This window comes from Anolis carolinensis, chromosome 1 (genome assembly GCF_035594765.1).
Source record: "Anolis carolinensis isolate JA03-04 chromosome 1, rAnoCar3.1.pri, whole genome shotgun sequence".
NCBI classification, from domain to species: domain Eukaryota; kingdom Metazoa; phylum Chordata; class Lepidosauria; order Squamata; family Dactyloidae; genus Anolis; species Anolis carolinensis.
This window is the reverse complement of record NC_085841.1, coordinates 349,952,566-349,972,567: the sequence shown is the minus strand read 5'-3', so window position 1 is coordinate 349,972,567 and position 20,002 is coordinate 349,952,566. Positions and strand designations below refer to the sequence as shown.

Genomic DNA, 20,002 nt, shown 5'->3' with positions numbered 1-20,002 from the left:
GACAGGTAAGGTGGGCCAGAACCGTTTAGGGCTTTGTAGGCTAAAGTCAGCACTTTGAATTGTGCTCGGTAGCAGACTGGTAGCTAGTGGAGCTGGCGTAGCGGGGGGTTGTGTGCTCCCTGTACGCCGCTGTAATATCAGTTTCAGTCTCCATTGATCCTGCCAGTGGAGGCCACCAAACATTGTTTTGAGAAGGTAATGAAAATGACATTTTGAGTATGCCCACCAGTAATCTAGAAGGACACTATAAATGATTTTACATCATACTCTAGGAAAGTTCAAATGATGAATTAGTTTACTATATTGTTTACAATGTTGTTAGACATTTGAAGCTTGCATGTAAAGAAATGGGATACTATACATACATGTAAAGGGGAAGTAGGTTAATAATAATAATAATAATAATAATAATAATAATACAGTAGAGTCTCATTTATCCAACCTTTGCTTATTCAACATTCTGTATTCAACGCAGTTTGCCTTTTAGTATTCAATGTTTTTGTAGTCAGTATTTTCAATACATTGTGATATTTTGGTGCTAAATTCGTAAATACAGTAATTACTACATAACATTACCATGTATTGAACTGCTTTTTTCTGTCAATTTGTTGTAAAATATGATGTTTTGCTGTTTAATTTGTAAAATCATAACATAATTTGACATTTAATAGGCTTTTCCTTAATCCCATTTTCGCTTATCCAACGTTCTGCTGGCCCGTTTATGTTGAATAAGTGAGACTCTACTGTAATAATAACTTTATAACCCTGCCTCCATCTCCCCGAAGGGACTCAGGGCGGCTTACATGTGGCCAGGCCCAGGTGGATACAAACAATATAAAACAGCACAAGAATTAAAAACAAATCAATAAAACATTTTAAAAACACATTTTACAATCAAACATACTTGGCTAAAAGTGCCATCCTCTGCAAACTTACTGTATATACTTTAGTATAAACCAAGTTTTTCAACTCTATCCCACCTCAATTTTCCCAGCTTTTCCCAATCCCTCCCTTCACGCTCTAGACTGGGATCTTTTCCATTTTTCCAGCCCCCTTTTTCATCCCAACATTTCCCAGTTTCCAGCTCCCCCTTCACACCTGTCATTCCTCCTCCTCCAGTTGCTCCCTTCTCTCCCCAATATTTCCTACTTTTCCAGCTACCCCCCTTTCCATGTCATTTTCCCAGTTTTTCAACAATCTCCTTTCATCTCAACCTTTTCCCATTTCCAGTTCTTTTGTCCCACCCCTTCCCAAGCCAGTCTTTCTCACTTTTCCATATTTATATACACACAGCATTTCCCCCAAAATGAAGAGTTAAAATAAATTATGGTTATTAGTGGAAGGACACATTAGCACATTTACATTGAAGAAGTTTAGAATAATGATTTAATCAGAATTGGTCAGTCTTATCTTAAATTCCAGTTTTATGTAAATATTCAAAACATTTAACCTACTGATACCTCAATTAATGTAATTCTATTAGTATCTATTTCCATTTTAAAATTTACCAGTAGCTGCTGTGTTCCTCACCCTCACATATACTAGAGTTGATACGTTTTCCCAGTTTTTTGAGGTAAAATTAGGTGCCTCAGCTTGTATTCGGGTTGGCTTATATTTGAGTATATACTGTATTCGTGGGGAAATCTGACTGAACTCGGTAGGAATTTCTTTTCAGTAATGTATAAGATGAAGCAAGAATTATGTTAGAAGTGTGTTAAGCCACAAAAGGGGATTTGATTGAATGTTGTTTGTTTGTTTACTTGTGAAAAAGATTTGAGACAGAAAATGATATTGTTCACATTTTAAACCGTTACATACAAGCAGATGATTAGTTTCAAGGAAAAAAAACTAATCCCTAGAATGTACTGTTTCTAACTGAAAGCATTATTGATTAAATGCCTTGGGAATTATTTTTTAGTTGGAATCTTTGTTTAGTGAGAGCTAGTGTGGTGTTGTGGTTTAAGTGTTATGCTAAACCTCCAGGATGCCAAAGTTCAGAATCTGCTTAGTTATACGAATGTATTGGGTGATTTCAAGTGAGACACTCTCTCTCAGGCTCTGAGGAAGGCAGTGGACTTCCCCCCTCTGAAACAAATCTTGCCAAGAAAACCTTGTGATATCATAAGCCAGAAACAACTTGAAGGCTCATAATAGCAACAGTTTAATGTTCAGCCAGTAAATTTTACACTAAACAAAAATGGACAATAGATTATTCTGTGTCTTTGTCAAGTTCTCTCTTTTTTCTCCTGTAAATTGCAAAATGTTGATTATCATATCCATGTCAACTGGCAGATAGAGAATCCTTGCTCAACCAAACTCCAGATAGAAATATCAAAGGTGGAATCTGGTGAATATGGCAGTTCATGTCTAAAGAGAAAGTTAGCGTATCTTGAATTTTGCAACCAAGAAGCAATAGCGGATCTCCCTTTCTGAAAACTTAATGACTAGTGTGTTTTGTTCTTCTTTATTTATACTGATGATGTGGACTCTACCTTTTATGCCTGCAGTTTTTTTTGCAAGTGATTAATTAAGATTGTAGTTGCTTTTCCTACAATTCTAATTTGCTCCCCTTCCCAAGGCAGAGCCCTTTAAAAGCTTAACATATTCTGGACAGGAGGAGCGGAAGAATTAGGGTCAAAAATTTTGTGCTTTATAAATTTTATCTCTAGCCCTAGTTCTCTTTTTTAAAATGTCACCATTTTTAGGTGCATTTAGATCAAATTTTTTTTGGTCTCTTTAACAAACTTCCTTGCCTTCTGGAGGGTGATGAGTGTACATCATGTTGTGCTTTTGTAGTGGTTAATTTTAGCATTCCTGTAGAATCTCTTCCTCCAAAATTCACAGAAACTACTGTCTTATCAGAGAATGCTCTTTTTTCCTGGCTAGCTGAGAACCACCAAGTTCCATATCAGAAGGAATAAGACGGCACCCACAACAAAATATTGCAGAGTATTTCCAGCTTTACACAGGAATACTATCTTAGCTGGAGGAACCCTGTTACTTTGGCAGGAGAGAAAAGGCCATTTTTTCTGTTTTTTTCTTATTATATCTTAGTTTCAGCTGTATCTTGCCTTTCCCCCTGTGAGAGGAAGACCACATACAAGATTCTTACTTCCTGCACTTCATCCTTATAATGATTTTATGAGGTAGAACAGGCCGAAAATGACTGTCCTTTGGAATGTGTTTGAACCTGAATCTCACCAATCCCTAACTTCCCAGTACTTTTCTTATTTCTAAAAATTCAATTAAAGTTGTCAGTCAGCCCTAAACGTTTGTGCATATTAGCATGCGTATGTATTTTATTGTATTATATACCACCTTTCCTCTAAAATGGGACTGAAGGTACCTCACAGTAAGAGAGAGTGATAATGATAAAAAATACAATTCAAACACCAAAAAATATCTGTGTGTGATGGATGGATGTACATCCCACCTTTTTTCTAGTGTAGGACCAAAACCAGTTTGCAACCTGTTTCTGGAAGATAAAAAGGACAATCCAATTTTAGTGGGTTGTTTTTGACACTATCTAGAAACATAGACAAGGGCTTCACATCCTTAAGGGTTTCTTGTCCCTAATTTTTTTTTTACTTCTTTCTCTTCTGCCTTTAGCCAGAACAGAGTAGTTTCTAGAGGCCATTATTTTCTCTGTTTCTGTTCTTTGATCTTGTATTTCCTTTGTTCTTCTGGATTACCATTGTCAGTGGTAGGAATCACGTGGCCCTCTATGTGTTTTTGCACTGCAAGCCCTAGCAGCATTAGCCAGCACAGTCAATATTGAGAAATGCTAGACTTGCAGTCCAAGTATATCTGTAGGACCACACAATTGGCACCTCTGCTATGCTGTGCTTCTTTGTTTAGCTTTAGATTTTTCCACTTCCTATGGTTGTCAACAAGGTCCTCTTAGTTCCTGCTTAACTTTGCCTTTTTCTCTGTCTCTGCTATGGATACTGATGAGAGAAATGATTACTACAGTACCTACAAATGTTAACGTGCAATTAAATGAGAAGCACAACTTAAAATGCATGAGTCAGAGGAACACAAAAGCCACCTGAAAAAAACACTTCTTCCTCAGCAACATGTCAGTTTCCAAAATCCTGCCTGAATAAAAACATCTTTACTTGACCTTCTTGTGGTTCAGCTGTGTATAGGGCTCTTCCAGACAGGTCTAAAATGCAGAACCTGTCTCGCTGTATAAATGACACTTCAGGTAAAAGCAAATTAATGCAGAATAAACCATGTTTCCCCAGTTTACTCCTCAATAATTAAACATCTCTAAAGATTGGGACCTTAGTCTAAGTTGCAGATTTTTAGAAGTGAGGGCCCTGTGGGGACTGACTCCCGGAATTGCTTCCCCCCACAGCCATCCTGCTTCTTTGGGCTCCCAAAAGCTCGAAGGAGCGGGAGGGCGCTCATCCCTCCAGTCCCCTTTTCCCTCCCAACTTACCAGAGGGGCCTGCTGGCAGCGTAGACCCCTCTGTACAGGAATCTTGACATGAAATCCCCCCCCCCCCCATGTCAGGAGTTCAGTACAGAGGAGCCTGTGCTGCCGGCAGGCCCCTCTGGTAAATTTTGGAGGGGAGAATGGGGGACTGGAGGGGGGCTGGATGGCATTCTGGGTCAACCTTGACTCAAGATGCCATCTAGCCATCCCTTATAGGATACCCCGGGGTTTGGGTTGAGGGTGGGGACCAGAACCTGAAAGGAAGCATATTGTTTTAATCCACTTCTTCTCGGGTTTTAGCTTAGCGTAGAAGGTCCCATAGTTTCACTTCTCCCAGATAATCATTGGTTCTGGATTTCTGATGGGAAAATGATCATCATCATCTTTTTGACATTTCTTTTATACATATCTCTGACTGAGCACCTTTGTTAAATGTGGAAAACGATGTGAGCGTTTGTGTCTCAGAAGCCACTGACTTCATAGAAGTCACACTGTACCACCTTCTTGGACTTGCCTTCAAAATTTCTGTTTTGAAATGTGGCTGGGAAAGTTCTAGTGTTCTCCTTTACATTGATGGGGCAAATCAGTACTAAGCTAGATGCTTTGAATTAAGTAAGACAAGCTGGGACTCACATTTGAATTCTGATTTGATTTTTTTTTGTCCTTAATTGTGTGCTAAGGTATAGATCATTTTAAATTCACATTAAAATATCTTGCAAATATAAATCAATTTGAAAAGAAATCCCTTTTGTTATTCCACATTTAGACTGCTTGCTTTCGAGAAGAGAGAGATGTTTTGGTGAATGGAGATTGCCAGTGGATTACTACATTGCACTATGCCTTTCAGGATGAAAACTATTTGGTATGTATAAGCAGTAAGCCTTCAAAGACGTGGGCCTCAACACCTTGTTTCTTAGTTGGATATCTTTTGGAGAATTTAAAATATTAACTACGTACCTTCTCGTCATTTATTTTCCTCTCTAGTCATGTTTGATTTAATGTAATGAGTTTCTTAATTTAATTAGATGAATAATTGTTCAGCTGAATGTTTATTCCATAGTAATTTACCATGGCACAGTAGCCTTATGTGTCATTGTATATGTAAGATTACAAGACTGATGTTTCTATCCAGGATTGGACCTGAACATTAAATAAGACATGGCTTAATTACTGCTCAGCCACCTCTCTTCAGTATTTGATGGAAGAGGAAACTGGAATAGTTTTCAGTGAAGCCATCTTTATGGTGTAAATCTTTGCTTGTTTGCTCATGAGAACGTATCTTTGAGTTTTGTAAGGTTTGCCCAAAGGTAATTGTTGCAGCTAGAATGTATGTTTGAATGGAGCCAATAGATGGAAAATAGCTACTCTGCCCAAGGACTATTGCAGGCAAAATGCAAAGAGAGATGACTTAGAATCATAGAATCATAGAATCATAGAATCATAGAATAGTAGAGTTGGAAGAGACCACATGGGCCATCCAGTCCAACCCCCTGCTAAGAAGCAGGAAATCGCATTCAAAGCACCCCTGACAGATGGCCATCCAGCCTCTGCTTAAAAGCCTCCAAAGAAGGAGCCTCCACCATGGCCCCGGGGAGAGAGTTCCACTGTCGAACAGCTCTCACAGTGAGGAAGTTCTTCCTGATGTTCAGGTGGAATCTCCTTTCCTGTAGTTTGAAGCCATTGTTCCGTGTCCTAGTCTGCAGGGCAGCAGAAAACAAGCTTGCTCCCTCCTCCCTATGACTTCCCTTCACGTATTTGTACATGGCTATCATGTCTCCTCTCAGCCTTCTCTTCTGCAGGCTAAACATGCCCAGCTCTTTAAGCCGCTCCTCATAGGGCTTGTTCTCCAGACCCTTAATCATTTTAGTCGCCCTCCTCTGGACGCTTTCCAGCTTGTCAACATCTCCCTTCAACTGTGGTGCCCAAAATTGGACACAGTATTCCAGGTATGGTCTGACCAAGGCAGAATAGAGGGGGAGCATAACTTCCCTGGATCTAGACGCTATTCCCCTATTGATGCAGGCCAGAATCCCATTGGCTTTTTTAGCAGCCGCATCACATTGTTGGCCCATGTTTAACTTGTTGTCCACAAGGACTCCAAGGTCTTTTTCGCACACACTGTTGTCAAGCCAGGCGTCCCCCATTCTGTATCTTTGATTTCCATTTTTTCTGCCGAAGTGAAGTATCTTGCATTTGTCCCTGTTGAACTTCATTTTGTTAGTTTTGGCCCATCTCTCTAGTCTGTCAAGATCGTTTTGAATTCTGCTCCTGTCTTCTGGAGTGTTAGCTATCCCTCCCAGTTTTGTGTTGTCTGCAAACTTGATGATCGTGCCTTCTAACCCTTCGTCTAAGTCGTTAATAAAGATGTTGAACAGAACCGGGCCCAGGACAGAGCCCTGCGGCACTCCACTTGTCACTTCTTTCCATGATGAAGACGACGCATTGGTGAGCACCCTTTGGGTTCGTTCGCTTAGCCAATTACAGATCCACCTAACCGTAGTTTTGTCTAGCCCACATTTTACTAGTTTGTTTGCCAGAAGGTCGTGGGGGACTTTGTCGAAGGCCTTACTGAAATCCAGGTACGCTACATCCACAGCATTCCCTTTATCGACCCAACTCGTAACTCTATCGAAAAAAGAGATCAGATTAGTCTGGCATGACTTGTTTTTGGTAAATCCGTGTTGACTATTAGCAATGACCGCATTTGTTTCTAAGTGTTCGCAGACCACTTCCTTAATGATCTTTTCCAGAATTTTGCCTGGTATTGATGTGAGGCTGACCGGACGGTAATTGTTTGGGTCGTTCTTTTTTCCCTTCTTGAAGATAGGGACCACATTCGCCCTCCTCCAATCTGCTGGGACTTCTCCCGTTCTCCAAGAACTCTCGAAGATAATTGCCAGTGGTTCTGAAATAACTTCCGCTAGTTCCTTCAGTACTCTTGGATGTAGCTGATCTGGCCCTGGGGACTTGAATTCGTTTAGAGTGGCCAGGTGTTCCTGGACAACTTGTTTCCCTATTTGGGGTTGGATTTCCCCCAATCCTTCGTCCATTCCATGTTGCTGAGGTTGAAGATGGCTTTCTTTGGCTGGATTGATTAGGTTCTTTTAGAAAAGTAACTTGTGAAGCTAAAAGAATGGAAATGGAGATTTCAGACCTATAAAACAGATGGAATCCCCAGGAATTTTGGACAAAATTGTCACAGCAAATGATCAAACACTGGCTTTTTCCCCCTTTAGTTTTTGAATTTTTAAAAAAATATTTTTCAGACCAAACACATTTATTTCACATTATCACTTTGCTCCATGATTAAATATTTGAGCTGAAGCCTTTAAAGTTGCTACTGTGACATGCTTCTAATTCTTCAACTAGAAGCCCCTGTCAACTTTTAGAGCAGTGGTTCTCAACCTTTAGGTCCCCAAATGTTTTGGGGACCTAAAGGACTCCCAGAAATCCTAACAGCTGGTAAACTGGCTGGGATTTCTGGGAGTCGTAGGCCAAAACACCCGGAGACTCACAGTTTGAGAACCACTGTTTTAGAGTAAGATGTAATAATATATGGCAGAAAGTAATTTTAATTGCTGATTTTACTTATTGTTGATTTTTGATCAGTGTTTTACTGAGTTGTATTTTATTTCTTGTATGCTGCCTCCAGAGATTCCTTTTCATAAAAAAGACAGCTTTAAAAATATTTTCTTAATTTAAAAAATTGAATAGAAGGATTTATCACCCTTCCTTTTCTTGCTGGTGTATGCATCTCTAGTAATGCAGTTTTGCTTAAAGTATTTTAATCCATTTTTTAGTTCTTATTTTGTATAATTATTCTTTTGTAGATGGAAAGTGGGATTATTTTCTGCTATTTTCTGCTCTGATTAATCTATAGTTTGAAGACAAAAATTATAAGAAAGATTCGTTGAAATGAAACTTTCAAATATAATCGTTACATCCAGAGAGCTGTATCATCAATACTGACTGAAAGAGAATCCTGGAGATCATCCATGACAAGCAGTCAGTATCTCTGCCTTTTGGCTGACCTATATTTTCAAGCAGTATTCTCTTGAGTTAATTGCTTGTAAGGAACTTATAACACCAATCTCCTGAGTTAGCAGTGCCTAAAGACATCTTTTAGTGAACCTAAAGACAAATCTATAGCTGTAGATACAGGACCCTGTTTTTATAGCTAAAATATTTCTATTTGGTTTCCACTATAAATATTCTTAGAAGCTACTTAACTAGAAGCTTTACCAAATGAGTAAATAGCTCTTTGTCCTCTCCTCCCATGTCTTGAATTTAGATTATAAGCCTAAGGGCAGGGACTGTCATGCTGATCATCTTTGTATCCCACTCTGTTGGAAGCCTTTTTGGCTAAAGGGTGACGTAGAAATTCAATAAACAAATAATAATTAGACTGCATACAGTGGTTGCTATCACCAGTTGTGGTCAGTCAACCATGAACAATGTCAATGAACCATTTGTTTGACTACAGTTATACCCACAATTCTTCCATGAAAGTCAAGCCAGTGGCCTAAATCTAATAGAGTAGAGTAGACCAACTGAATCACTAGGGAATTGATAAGTTTACATATATAAATTCTTATGTTTGGGCATATCTAACCATTTGGCTTGGATCATTGCCTGTATGGTCTCATAGGTGGTTTTTCACCCAAGCATTGACTATAGTGCCAGACTTGCTTACTTTTAGTACAGTTGCTATGCTATATAGTTTCAAGACCATTGCTTGACATGATTGCACTTGAACATTTCCTTTCACATATTTTGTAAACTTTTGTCCATGGGAATTTTAGTGTGTTCTGTCTAGAACACCACTGATCATACAGTTGCTTAAATTACTTATATGTGTATGTTTGTATATACATTCTTTAACTGCACCATTTAACTATTTTCAAAAATGATATTTATTATTTATATTTCACTTTTCTCCCAAGATGAGATTCTTGGCAGTTTAAAAATATCAAGCTAAAACAGTAATTTATAGAAGTTTTAAAAAATTAAACAGGATTTTAAAAAAATATTATAAGCGGTTAAAACCATTTAAAAGATACGCAAAGCACAAAAATTACCCAGTTTGATCCCCAGTTTCCCAAAATTCACATTTGTTTGCTGTCGTACCATAACTGCTATGGATAATCAGTTATGACTTGGTTCTAAATTGACTCTTACCTGTACTGTGTATTTACTGTTTTGTTTTTTTAGTACTTAGTGATGGACTACTATGTGGGTGGTGATTTGCTGACACTACTTAGCAAGTTTGAAGACAAGCTTCCTGAAGATATGGCAAGGTTCTACATTGGTGAAATGGTTCTTGCTATACATTCCATTCATCAACTACATTATGTGCACAGGTAAGGAATTTACCTTTATATTGGGAGCTAGTCTTGATCATTTTTGTTATAAGCCGGTTTGTGAAACCTACCTGTATGAGAGGAACTCCTGTTCATGTTACAATACAAGCTATGGCTTCCTTTAAAATACACTAAACTGTACAATACAGTACACAATGCTGTACCATCTATATGCATCAGCCTCTGCTACATACATGCACATTTAATAGTACCCCTTTGTGATTTTGTTTTGTTGCTTTACTTGTAGTATACTTTTACATACTTCAAAATCCTCTTGAGTATGCTGTTTCCAGCATTCATTTTGTTTCTGTCCCATATTGCTTGAGTGCTGCCCCTTTTGCTTTTGGAAAAAAGTAATCACTTCAGGTGATAGGTAGATATACATAATTCTAAGAATCACTTTTTGTTTTCTTTTTTTGCTTTGCGGTGCCTCCAATATTTAGAGGGAGGTGCTTTACTGCTTCTGATAGTTTTGTTCTTATCTCCAAGTGTTCCAGGATGTTTAAACCATTTATTTAAATTTCTTCATTTAATTATCAAAATTGAAAACATTAACTTTCAAAAATATGAGGTTTATAAAATGCTGCAGAACTCACCAGGAAGAGAAGTTTTGTAGGATAAATATGTAATTGAAGCCAATATGTATAGGTAGCAGATAGTCGGCATCCCTGCAGACATATGAAGTTCACAGCTGCCACAAATACATATGCAAGGAAATCGTGTATTACAACATTGTCTGTAAAATACACATACAGTAGATTCTCGCTTATCCAACATAAACGGGCCGGCAGAATGTTGGATAAGCGAAAATGTTGGATAATGAGGGATTAAGGAAAACATAAAACATAAAAACATAAAACATTAAACATAAAATTACATTATGATTTTACAAATTAAGTACCAAAACATCATATTTTACAACAAATTGACAGAAAAAGCAGTACAGTGCACATTAACGTTATGTAGTAATTACAGTATTTACGAATTTAGCACCAAAACATTGCAACATTTACTACAAAAACACTAAAAGGCAGACTGCGTTGGATAATACAGAACATAGGATTAGTGAAGGTTGGATAAGCGAAACTCTACTGTATACCAAAGCCAGCTAATTTGTATATGGGCCCACAATCAATATGCCCACAGTATCCGATTATTGGGTAGGATGGAAATCTAAAAATTAGCAATGGTAGAACACACAGGCAAACTAGAAAACTGAGTGTCAATCTTTAAACTTTCATTGACTTCTTGGTTTTTGAAATAGTGTATATTATAATTTAGAATCAGTACAGAAATAAGTGGCATTTAGTAGTCAAATAACATAATATCAGAAATGTCAAATTGTTCTGTAACATTTGTCACTAGATTTATTGCTATTCCCTGTGATTGTAAATACATTATATATATAGAAACTTCAACAGGTTCTGAAGGTACCTTTTACATAGGTAACTGGATATCAGATCTGATGTTGATATGAAATTAAAACAGAATTTGTGTCTTTTCAGGTAGCTAAAAAATTGAACCCCTCAAACCAGATTGGTTGTGTATGCATACAAAGCCATGCAGGCCTCTCATATAGTCATTATAATGCATCTCCCCCCCCCCCTTTTTTTTTTTTTTTTGGAATCTGTGTCAGTATGTATTGGGCCTGTAGGTTGCCATGCAAAATGGCAGCAAATATTCAGATTTTGGATTATTTTATTAAAGATATTTCTATATGAGATGTCTGTGAAAATTCCTTTGAATTGGGGTATTATTACTACTACTACTACTACTACTACTATAGTTATTCCCGGCTTTATCTCCCCAAAGGGGACTCAAAGTGGCTTGACATAATAGCATTAGTAAACACTTTAAAATATACAAATATACAAACATTAGAACAGAATTAAACACAAACTGCAGTTAAAAAATCATAGTTAAACTCACGGTTAAAATAGTAGGAGAAGTCATTGCTGAGAGAGCATATCATTTGATCATTTTTAACATATCAATAATTTTCTTCTTGGACTAATCTTGATCTTGCTAACATAATGTGACTTTTGGTGACCTTTTAAAATTACTGCCGTTTCAGGAAGTCAGTTAAGGACTTTTTGTCTTGCTGAGAGCAAGATAGAAAATTGGCCTTTAAAGCCAGTTTTCTGGAGCAAACAAACTGGTGACTTTCAGAAATGTTATGTACAGTGACTCTCAGTTAACCGGCAGCCATGGAGATTGCTAGATGCTATAAATTTGGTTACTTGAGAGTTACTATTAAAATCAGCCTAATACTATATCCCATAGTATGCCATACCATAAACTCTGAACTTACTTGATATTGAAATACAGTAATTAAAACCAAATTAATACAATTAAAGGCAAACTTAATGTAACATTTCCACTAAAGTGATTTTATTTTAATTTTTATTTAAAATATTATTTCTTTGTTACTTGAGAGTTTCAGTTGCTTGAGTTCCAGTTAACTGAGAGTCTACTGTATTCACTTCACTGTCCAGAATGTTGTTGCTTCTTTTCCTGCAATGTTGGGAAGTAATCCTTATACAGGTTCTTTCTCCTTCTGTGCATATTTGAGGCAAGCCTTAAATAAACTGTCATTCCAACTTCACCACCAAAAGTGGGAGAGCTAGTCCCTCCTCCCAGTTCCTTCCTGTGTTGCTTTGAACAGAACAGGACTTTCCTTTTTCCGGCACTTCAGATCTTCAGATATTGTTGAAGAAGCTTTCTTGCTTTTCTTTTTTTTAGCGAATCACTTGGTTGTTTTCAAATACTGCCCTTTCTTTCAAACTTTGCTAGTGACAACTAGTTTGTTGGGAAATGGAAAGCTTTTGCAGCCCTAATGTCTCCTTGAATGAGGAGTTAAAGGGTGGATGAATAGAGGTGGAGATGTCCTCCAAATGAGCCCAAAAGGCAGATCAATGTACCCAGCCTTGTTCTGTACTGTAGAGATATGTGATGCAGTGAGCGAGTTGGCAATGAACAGACATGTCTGCCTGTGAGTGTGATTGTGGCTGTGTGGTGAGTGATTACGATGCTACCATTTCTTTCCCAGCTGTAGTCATCGAAGAACAATCCCAAATTGCACCATTGAATCACTCTCAAGTCAGTTGGGACCTAGGGGTGTGTGGGAAACGGCAGTGACTTCAGAGGCCTCACACAATAGCAGGAAGGAACATGTTGGGCACAACAACGCAAAGCAAACCTGGTGACTATGATGAACATGGTCCCTCTATGTCAGAAGTTCTCAAATTTTTAAAGCTGTGGAGCCCTTCAGAAGGAAAAGTTTCTTGTGGAGCCCCAAGAAACTTTTGGATATGGGCCACATTGCATTTTCAAATTTTACAGATGGGCCTGGCTAGTGGCAGATGGATGAAGAATGTGTGTGTGAACTAATTTTAAAATCATGAACAAATTCCTATGCACACTGCACATATCTTGCAGAAATAAAGAAAGAATAATACAATATTTAAAATGAAGAACAATTTTAAGCAGCATAAACTTAACAGTATTTCAGTGGAAGATCTTAGTCCAATCCCTTCTGCTGTGCAAGAAAAGCATAGTCAAAAAGCACAGTTAAGCAGATGACAATCCAACCTCTGCTTAATGATTAGTACTACTACTACTAGTAGTAGTAGTAACAATAACAACAGCAACCCCAGGGGCCATCCAGTCCTACCTCATTCTGCCATGCAAGGGAGGCGTTGAAGGTTATGGCAGTGGCGGGACTCCCCAGGCCACATGCTTCGGGGAGCACCACAGGCAGAGTGCTGGCAGTGGGGTGCTCCAGAACCCTGACTGTGCTTCGTATAGCCTAAAGGGCTCAGTGGAGCACAGTTTGAGAATCACTGCTCTATGTGTATAAGACAAACAAGGAAATGTTGTTCCTTTGAGAGTGGAGTTTGGAGATCATAATTGGGGCTATTGTCTTGTGGATTCCCTCCTGTGCAAAGCTTAAAGGAAGAGCAGATAATGCATCCTGAAGAGATTGCTGTGCCTTCTTTTTGCCCAAGTCCTAGGGCACTGCAGGAGAAAGTGGCAAGAAAAAGAGTGGCACTTGTTGTTTGAGGCTGTGTTAGGAATCCTTCCTGCCCTTTGTTGGTGGGTATTAGTGTTGTTTGAGTCACAGTTGGCATTTTTACTTTACTCTGGAGCTTGTTATTGCATCACTAGATGGAGAGTCTAGCTCTCCTGCCTAGAGTGGTGAAATTTTGCAATTTCTTTAAACCCTGTCTCAAAAATGTTAGTAGAAAGACCCAGTACTGTATAAAGATTCAATTTTTACCACTGCAGAAAAGAAGCCTTCATGGTAAGTGTCAATATTCAGTTTTAATTGCATTATATTTTACTGTCCAGAAGCCTATATTGACTTAGTGTTTCATGTTAGAAGATATATATATATATATATATATATATATATATATATATATATATATATATATATACACACACACACACACACACACACATACACACACACACACACACACACACACATACATACATACACACACACACACACAAGTAATACTTTAAAATAATTTTTCAGGATTTTCAGTAGTTGTTACCCACTTTCCTTCCTCTTAGATTGTGGGAGGAAGTGAAAGGCAAAGTACGTAGCATACACTTTCATTGTTAGAATGCCTATTCCAGAAACTGGAACTGTTTCCCCTGGGAAACAGAAGTGTTAAGAGAAGCATGGGAAATGTTGCCCTCAATACAATGTGAGAATTAGCTAAGTTCTAAGACTGATATTATGACATATATTTGCCCTCATGAAACAATTGTGCTGTCAGGTTTTGTGGGGTGGAAAAGGGAGAGGGCAGGTGTTAAGGGAAATCACTTAATAAAGGAAATTTGAACCACAATTTCTGTTGTGATTTTTTGAGGTATCAGATTACAATCTTTTGTATGCATCTTATTTTATTTTAAAGGCTGGGATGGTAATTTCTTCAATGTTTGAGGAAATTCCTAATTAATAGCCAATGGAAATGGATGATTTGCATATTTAGTTGCATAGATTTACTCTGTTTTGAAATTTGACAAGCTGATTGTATTTCCAAACATAAGTTAAAACACAGAAGCCTAAAACCAATTGCTATTCCCAACAAGAGTAGACCCAGTGAATCTGAAATAAACACCATTGATTCATTGAATGTATGTGGGATTAACAACTGGATTCAGCTAAAGTTACAACAATTTTCAAAGATTCATGCTATATAAGATGCAAATAGAACATGTTCAATTTAATCACAAAATAGAAGCTATTCTCTTTTGCTGTCAACTGAAGAGAACAGATGAATCTGCACTTTTGCAAGAGCTTGAATTTACTGTCTTTACGTGGTGCTTTGAATGAGCAATCCCCTGTGCAAAATAAGTATATTATCTTCAGTATGCTGCAATTTTATGTCATAATTTGAATTTGGAAAAAATATTGGGACAATCATCATTAAAACATTGATATAACTTCTTAATTGGATTAATGCAATGACATTGATGCTTCTAAAATCCTTTCTATTTTGTGTTTGAACTGGGTTTTTTTGGCATATTTTATAAAACTCTTTCTTTTCATCTCTTATTTGTTGTAATAGAATATATAAAATATTATCTTGTTTATCTCATACCATGCTGAAGATGATTTGCATCTTATATAAATTTGCGTTCATATTTTGCTATGCTTTGTTTTGCTATTACTGTTTGTTTATATACCACAATCAATGTGTATGGTGTTTAACAAGTATAATAAGTAAAAACAATGGGCCCTGCCAAAGGCATACAGCCTCTCTCACACAAACACACATGCAGGCATGCACACACACATATGTGTGTGTTTATCCATATCCTGATAGAAAGAAGGAATACAGTAATAAAATATAAAGCTATACAATATAATTGTAAAACAAATTAGCCAGATAAAGTATAAAAATACCATACGATATAAAACAAACTGATAAATTGCAGTCAAAACATAAGTACAGTAGAGTCTCACTTATCCAACATAAACGGGCCGGCAGAACGTTGGATAAGTGAATATGTTGGATAATAAGGAGGCATTAAGGAAAAGCCTATTAAACATCAAATTAAGTTATGATTTTACAAATTAAGCACCAAAACATCATGTTATACAACAAATTTGACAGAAAAAGTAGTTCAATACGCAGTAATGCTATGTAGTAATTACTGTATTTTCGAATTTAGCACCAAAATATCACGATATATTGAAAACATTGACTACAAAAATGTGTTGGATAATCCAGAATGTTGGATAAGCGAGTGTTGGATAAGTGAGACTCTACTGTAAATTAAACTTAGAACAACAAGACAGCTTTTAATTGAGATTTGGCAATAACGAGGGAAGGTTCAGACTGCAATGTTCAGGGAGAAAGTTCCAAGAATATGGAACAGTGAATGAAAAAGGATAAAGCCGAGCCAGGGAGGAACCCCTGGTTGGGTAAAAAGGCTAGCATTCAATTTGATTTTGAATAGCGAATCTGAGGAAATTGATAGGCATATACTACATATCTACTTTAAAAACTCAATTTTGTTATAAAATTGTGATGCCACATATATCCTACATTTACAACCAAGGTACTGTACACTATATTTGAAAGGACATAACTGGCAAAACTACTTCTGGGTATTTATTGCCTAAGGAAATCTATTTAAATGAATGAGGTTACCATTGGATGACAGTTTGAAAGTACATACACACACAAATTGAATGTACTTGTATAATAAAAAAACACAGTTGATTTCTGAAGTTGATTACTAAAGGCTCAGTAAAATTAGTATTTTAACTTAATATATATTCAGTTTGAAAATATGCCTTTTCTTTTAAAATCAGAGATATAAAACCTGATAATGTTCTGTTGGATGTGAATGGCCATATACGCCTGGCGGACTTCGGATCATGTTTGAAGATGAGTGAGGATGGCACTGTATGTATTAATAAAATTTTAATTATAAGACTTGTTAAACTATCTGATACAATGGCTTTCAGTTAACATCTTAACATTTGTAAGATACAAGCTATGACATTTGTTTAATATTACTTAGTCAGCAGGCTGCTGCAGCTTCCACTAAAGCTTGTGTATTATTCTTTGAATAAAGTTAGAATTCTAATATCTATTTATTTTTAATATAGAACTTAGGTTCTTTTTCATGTTCTCTATGATTCACACATATGGTTTGCTCTGTGTCTGCATTCTAAACTGCGGGAATTTCTAGATCTGTGTTTGAGTGATAACCTTACTCCTTTGCTTGTATGTGTATAATCCATGTGTTTCTACCAAAACCCAGTTTCCATCCGTTATCGCAATTAGCTAGTTAGGTGCTTCTGAAACATGGCCATACAGCCCGGAAAACACACAACTACCCAGATATCCAACATGTTTGTGTGAATACTCATAATTGGGATGCATGTTACAGTGATTATGCAGCTTGTAGTCGTACCTCCTCCCCTTGCCACAGCCATAGTCCTTTGGCTGCTCTTTCCACAGCATTTGATGATGCTTATATTTCCTCCATGAGTTCCAGTACCTCCTTTTTGTCTAGCCAATTTGGCCTCTAGTCATTCCTTCTTCTACTTGACCATTGTGATGCTGTCTCTGATCAGTGCACTGGCAGTATTATGGGTTGACCCTTTTCTTACATCTCTATAGGGGCACGTAGTCATTTGGGTGTTGGACTAGAACCCTGGAGACCACAATTCGCACCCCCAGTCAGCTTTGTTGGAAACCCACAAAGTGACCCTAGTCAAGTTATACTCTCTCAACCTCAGAGAAAGGCAATGGAACATGTTGCCTAGAAAATCCTATATCAGGGTTGTCATAAATCAGAAGGACTTGGAGGCGCACAATTGCATCAGCAATGAAGCCCTCTTCATGGAATCTCCCTCCCTAAAGTATCTTATTTCCATCTCAATCAGCCTTCAGTTCTTCCACCTTTCAAGTAGTCACCCCCTCTGGCCCTCATATACAGGGTGTTTGAAAAAGAACTCCCTATTCACCATTGAAATTAAATGGTGAATAGGAAGTTCTTTTTCAAACACCCTGTATTTGTTGCCTAGGACACATATAAAAAAGAAAAGGCAATCTCATCTCAGCGGCTCTCCATTGGGTATTTGTGACTCACAGAAACCACAAAGAGGAAGAACAGGTTGCCTACCATAAGTGTGGTTCTTTGAGTGGTTATCTGTGCACTCACAACTTGCCCTCTTCTTGTCATCCCTTGCTCCAAGCCACACACCAAATGCACTTGTAGAATTTCTATATGTGTGAGGGCACAGATGACAACAGAATCACACTTAGAGGTGAACAACCTGTTTATACCTTGATAAACAGGAATTACTTTGTGTGAGTTATACCTTTCATTCATCTAACCCAATATTGTCTACACTGGCAACACCTCAGAATGTTTGGACATGAATTGTCCCCAGTGCTATGTAACAATGCCAAGGACTGAACTTAAGTTGCTAATTTTTTAAATATAAAGTATGTACCCTTCTAGTCAGATATCCTTCTGAACAATGGGACTATGTTTTCCTCCTGTCTACATAATATTACTTCATTTAACAGAGGTCTACAGTTTTTGGCTGGCCTTGGATGTTGAGGCAGAAGTTATAGTTGTCTGTTTTTCCATTTGCCCAGATTCTCCCACTCGTAGATAGCGTTCACTGTTCCTCTACCTTCATGTATGTGAGGAATATGGCCACCCCCAAGGCAAAGAGTGTGGGTAATGTTGCTCAGAAATGTACACGTGGTGATGGGCAGTGGTGTTTCAACCCCTTACTTGCCTTTTCATCTCTCAAGGTGGAAAGACCAGGAAGAATGGGTGAAAGGGATCATTGATTTGGTTCAGTAAGCCTGTAGCAACATTGGTGCTTTTGCAGTTTATCTGCCGAGCAATCCCCACTCTTCTTTCCAACTAGGAGTCAGTTTTGAAGGTGGTGGGCATCACCATGTTGGGTATAATGCAGTGAGGTAGCTGCTTATGTGTATATGTACTCATGTTTAAATAAACTGTTGAAGAAGATTACTTTTTACAAAAAAAAATTGTTGCAAATTGCACCCTATATTTGAATTTTTTGGATTCTTTTTTTTTTTTTAGTTTCATATACATAGGTATATGAAACTCAAAAAAATCCAATTTTTTTAGAGCAGTGGAACTTTATACTCCAATTTGGTAAAACTAGAAATGTTAATAAACATTTTGGTATAATCTTCCTTTACAGTGAACATTGTAAGGACCTATGCAGCAAAGCTGGCTTGAATGTGAAAAAATACTGGCCAAATTAGACTTTAAAAAGGAGCGTTTCTTGCTGTCTTCTCCCAACTGCAGATCTCTTAAAATTGCTTTTTCATTCTGTCCTACACTGATGAGGAGGTATCCCCTGCCCCCAGAAATTTTTGCAAGTTTATAAGGTGAAATAAGAACTAGAATGGGAAATCTCCTTCTGGTCATGATTTTAAGGATTAGAAGGAATTGTATTTTGTTTTACAAATAAGCAAAGTCTAATGTCTTCATATCTCAATAGTCCTTCAAGTTACAAGGAGGGAGGGATTTGTGAATCATAATATAGATTACCTACATTTAACATTTTACAAGAATAACTCTTGTGAATTGAAGCTTTTTCTTTCCCAAATGTCCAGTAATGTTTATATTAAACAGTTTTGTGTTAATCATGAGTTCTGTAGTGTTGCAGATTATTCTAAAGGATAATATCAGGACATCTGTTCAAGAGTTGAATCTGAACAGAAAATGTGATCCTAAACATACTAGCAGATTTATCCAAGAATGTCAGCAGAAGAATACATTTTATATTCTAAAATAGCTGAGTCAAATAGAAATCTCATTGCAGTGTTGTGATAGACCTGAAACAAACTGTTTAGTCAAGGAAGAGTTGAAGTAGTTGTGTAAGGAGGAAACTGAAACTGATGTCCTTGAAACTGATGTGAGAAACTGACCAACAGATAAAGGAAAAATTACTTGATCTAATTTCAGCTTAATTATGTGCAATTAGCACTGAATCTACAGTTTTACATACTTTTTCACACATAGATATTGTCTGTTGAATCCATCCTTGATAAAATGCTGAAAACTGATCATATTTATTGTCCTTTGTTTTGAATTATCATATTAAATTAAGAGCTAATAACAGTTTAGACTGGATGTAGTCTTAAGAGGTTCATTTTTTTCATCTCCAAAT

At 37.3% G+C, this 20,002-nt stretch overlaps 1 protein-coding gene across 10 annotated transcripts in view; it reads left to right on the top strand.

Annotated features, from left to right (window-relative positions):
• Positions 1 to 20,002, top strand: part of cdc42bpb (CDC42 binding protein kinase beta) — a 143,837-nt gene that overhangs the window by 51,245 nt on the left and 72,590 nt on the right. For 9 of the 10 annotated variants that reach the window (XM_062968505.1, XM_062968504.1, XM_062968507.1 and 6 more), the window contains exons 4-6: positions 5,208 to 5,303; positions 9,653 to 9,801; positions 16,640 to 16,733. In XM_062968505.1, coding sequence (XP_062824575.1) covers positions 5,208 to 5,303; positions 9,653 to 9,801; positions 16,640 to 16,733 — 339 coding nt within the window. Of the gene's footprint in view, positions 1 to 5,207; positions 5,304 to 8,183; positions 8,447 to 9,652; positions 9,802 to 16,639; positions 16,734 to 20,002 lie in introns of those variants that run through there. The other variant, XM_062968509.1, reaches the window with a different exon arrangement.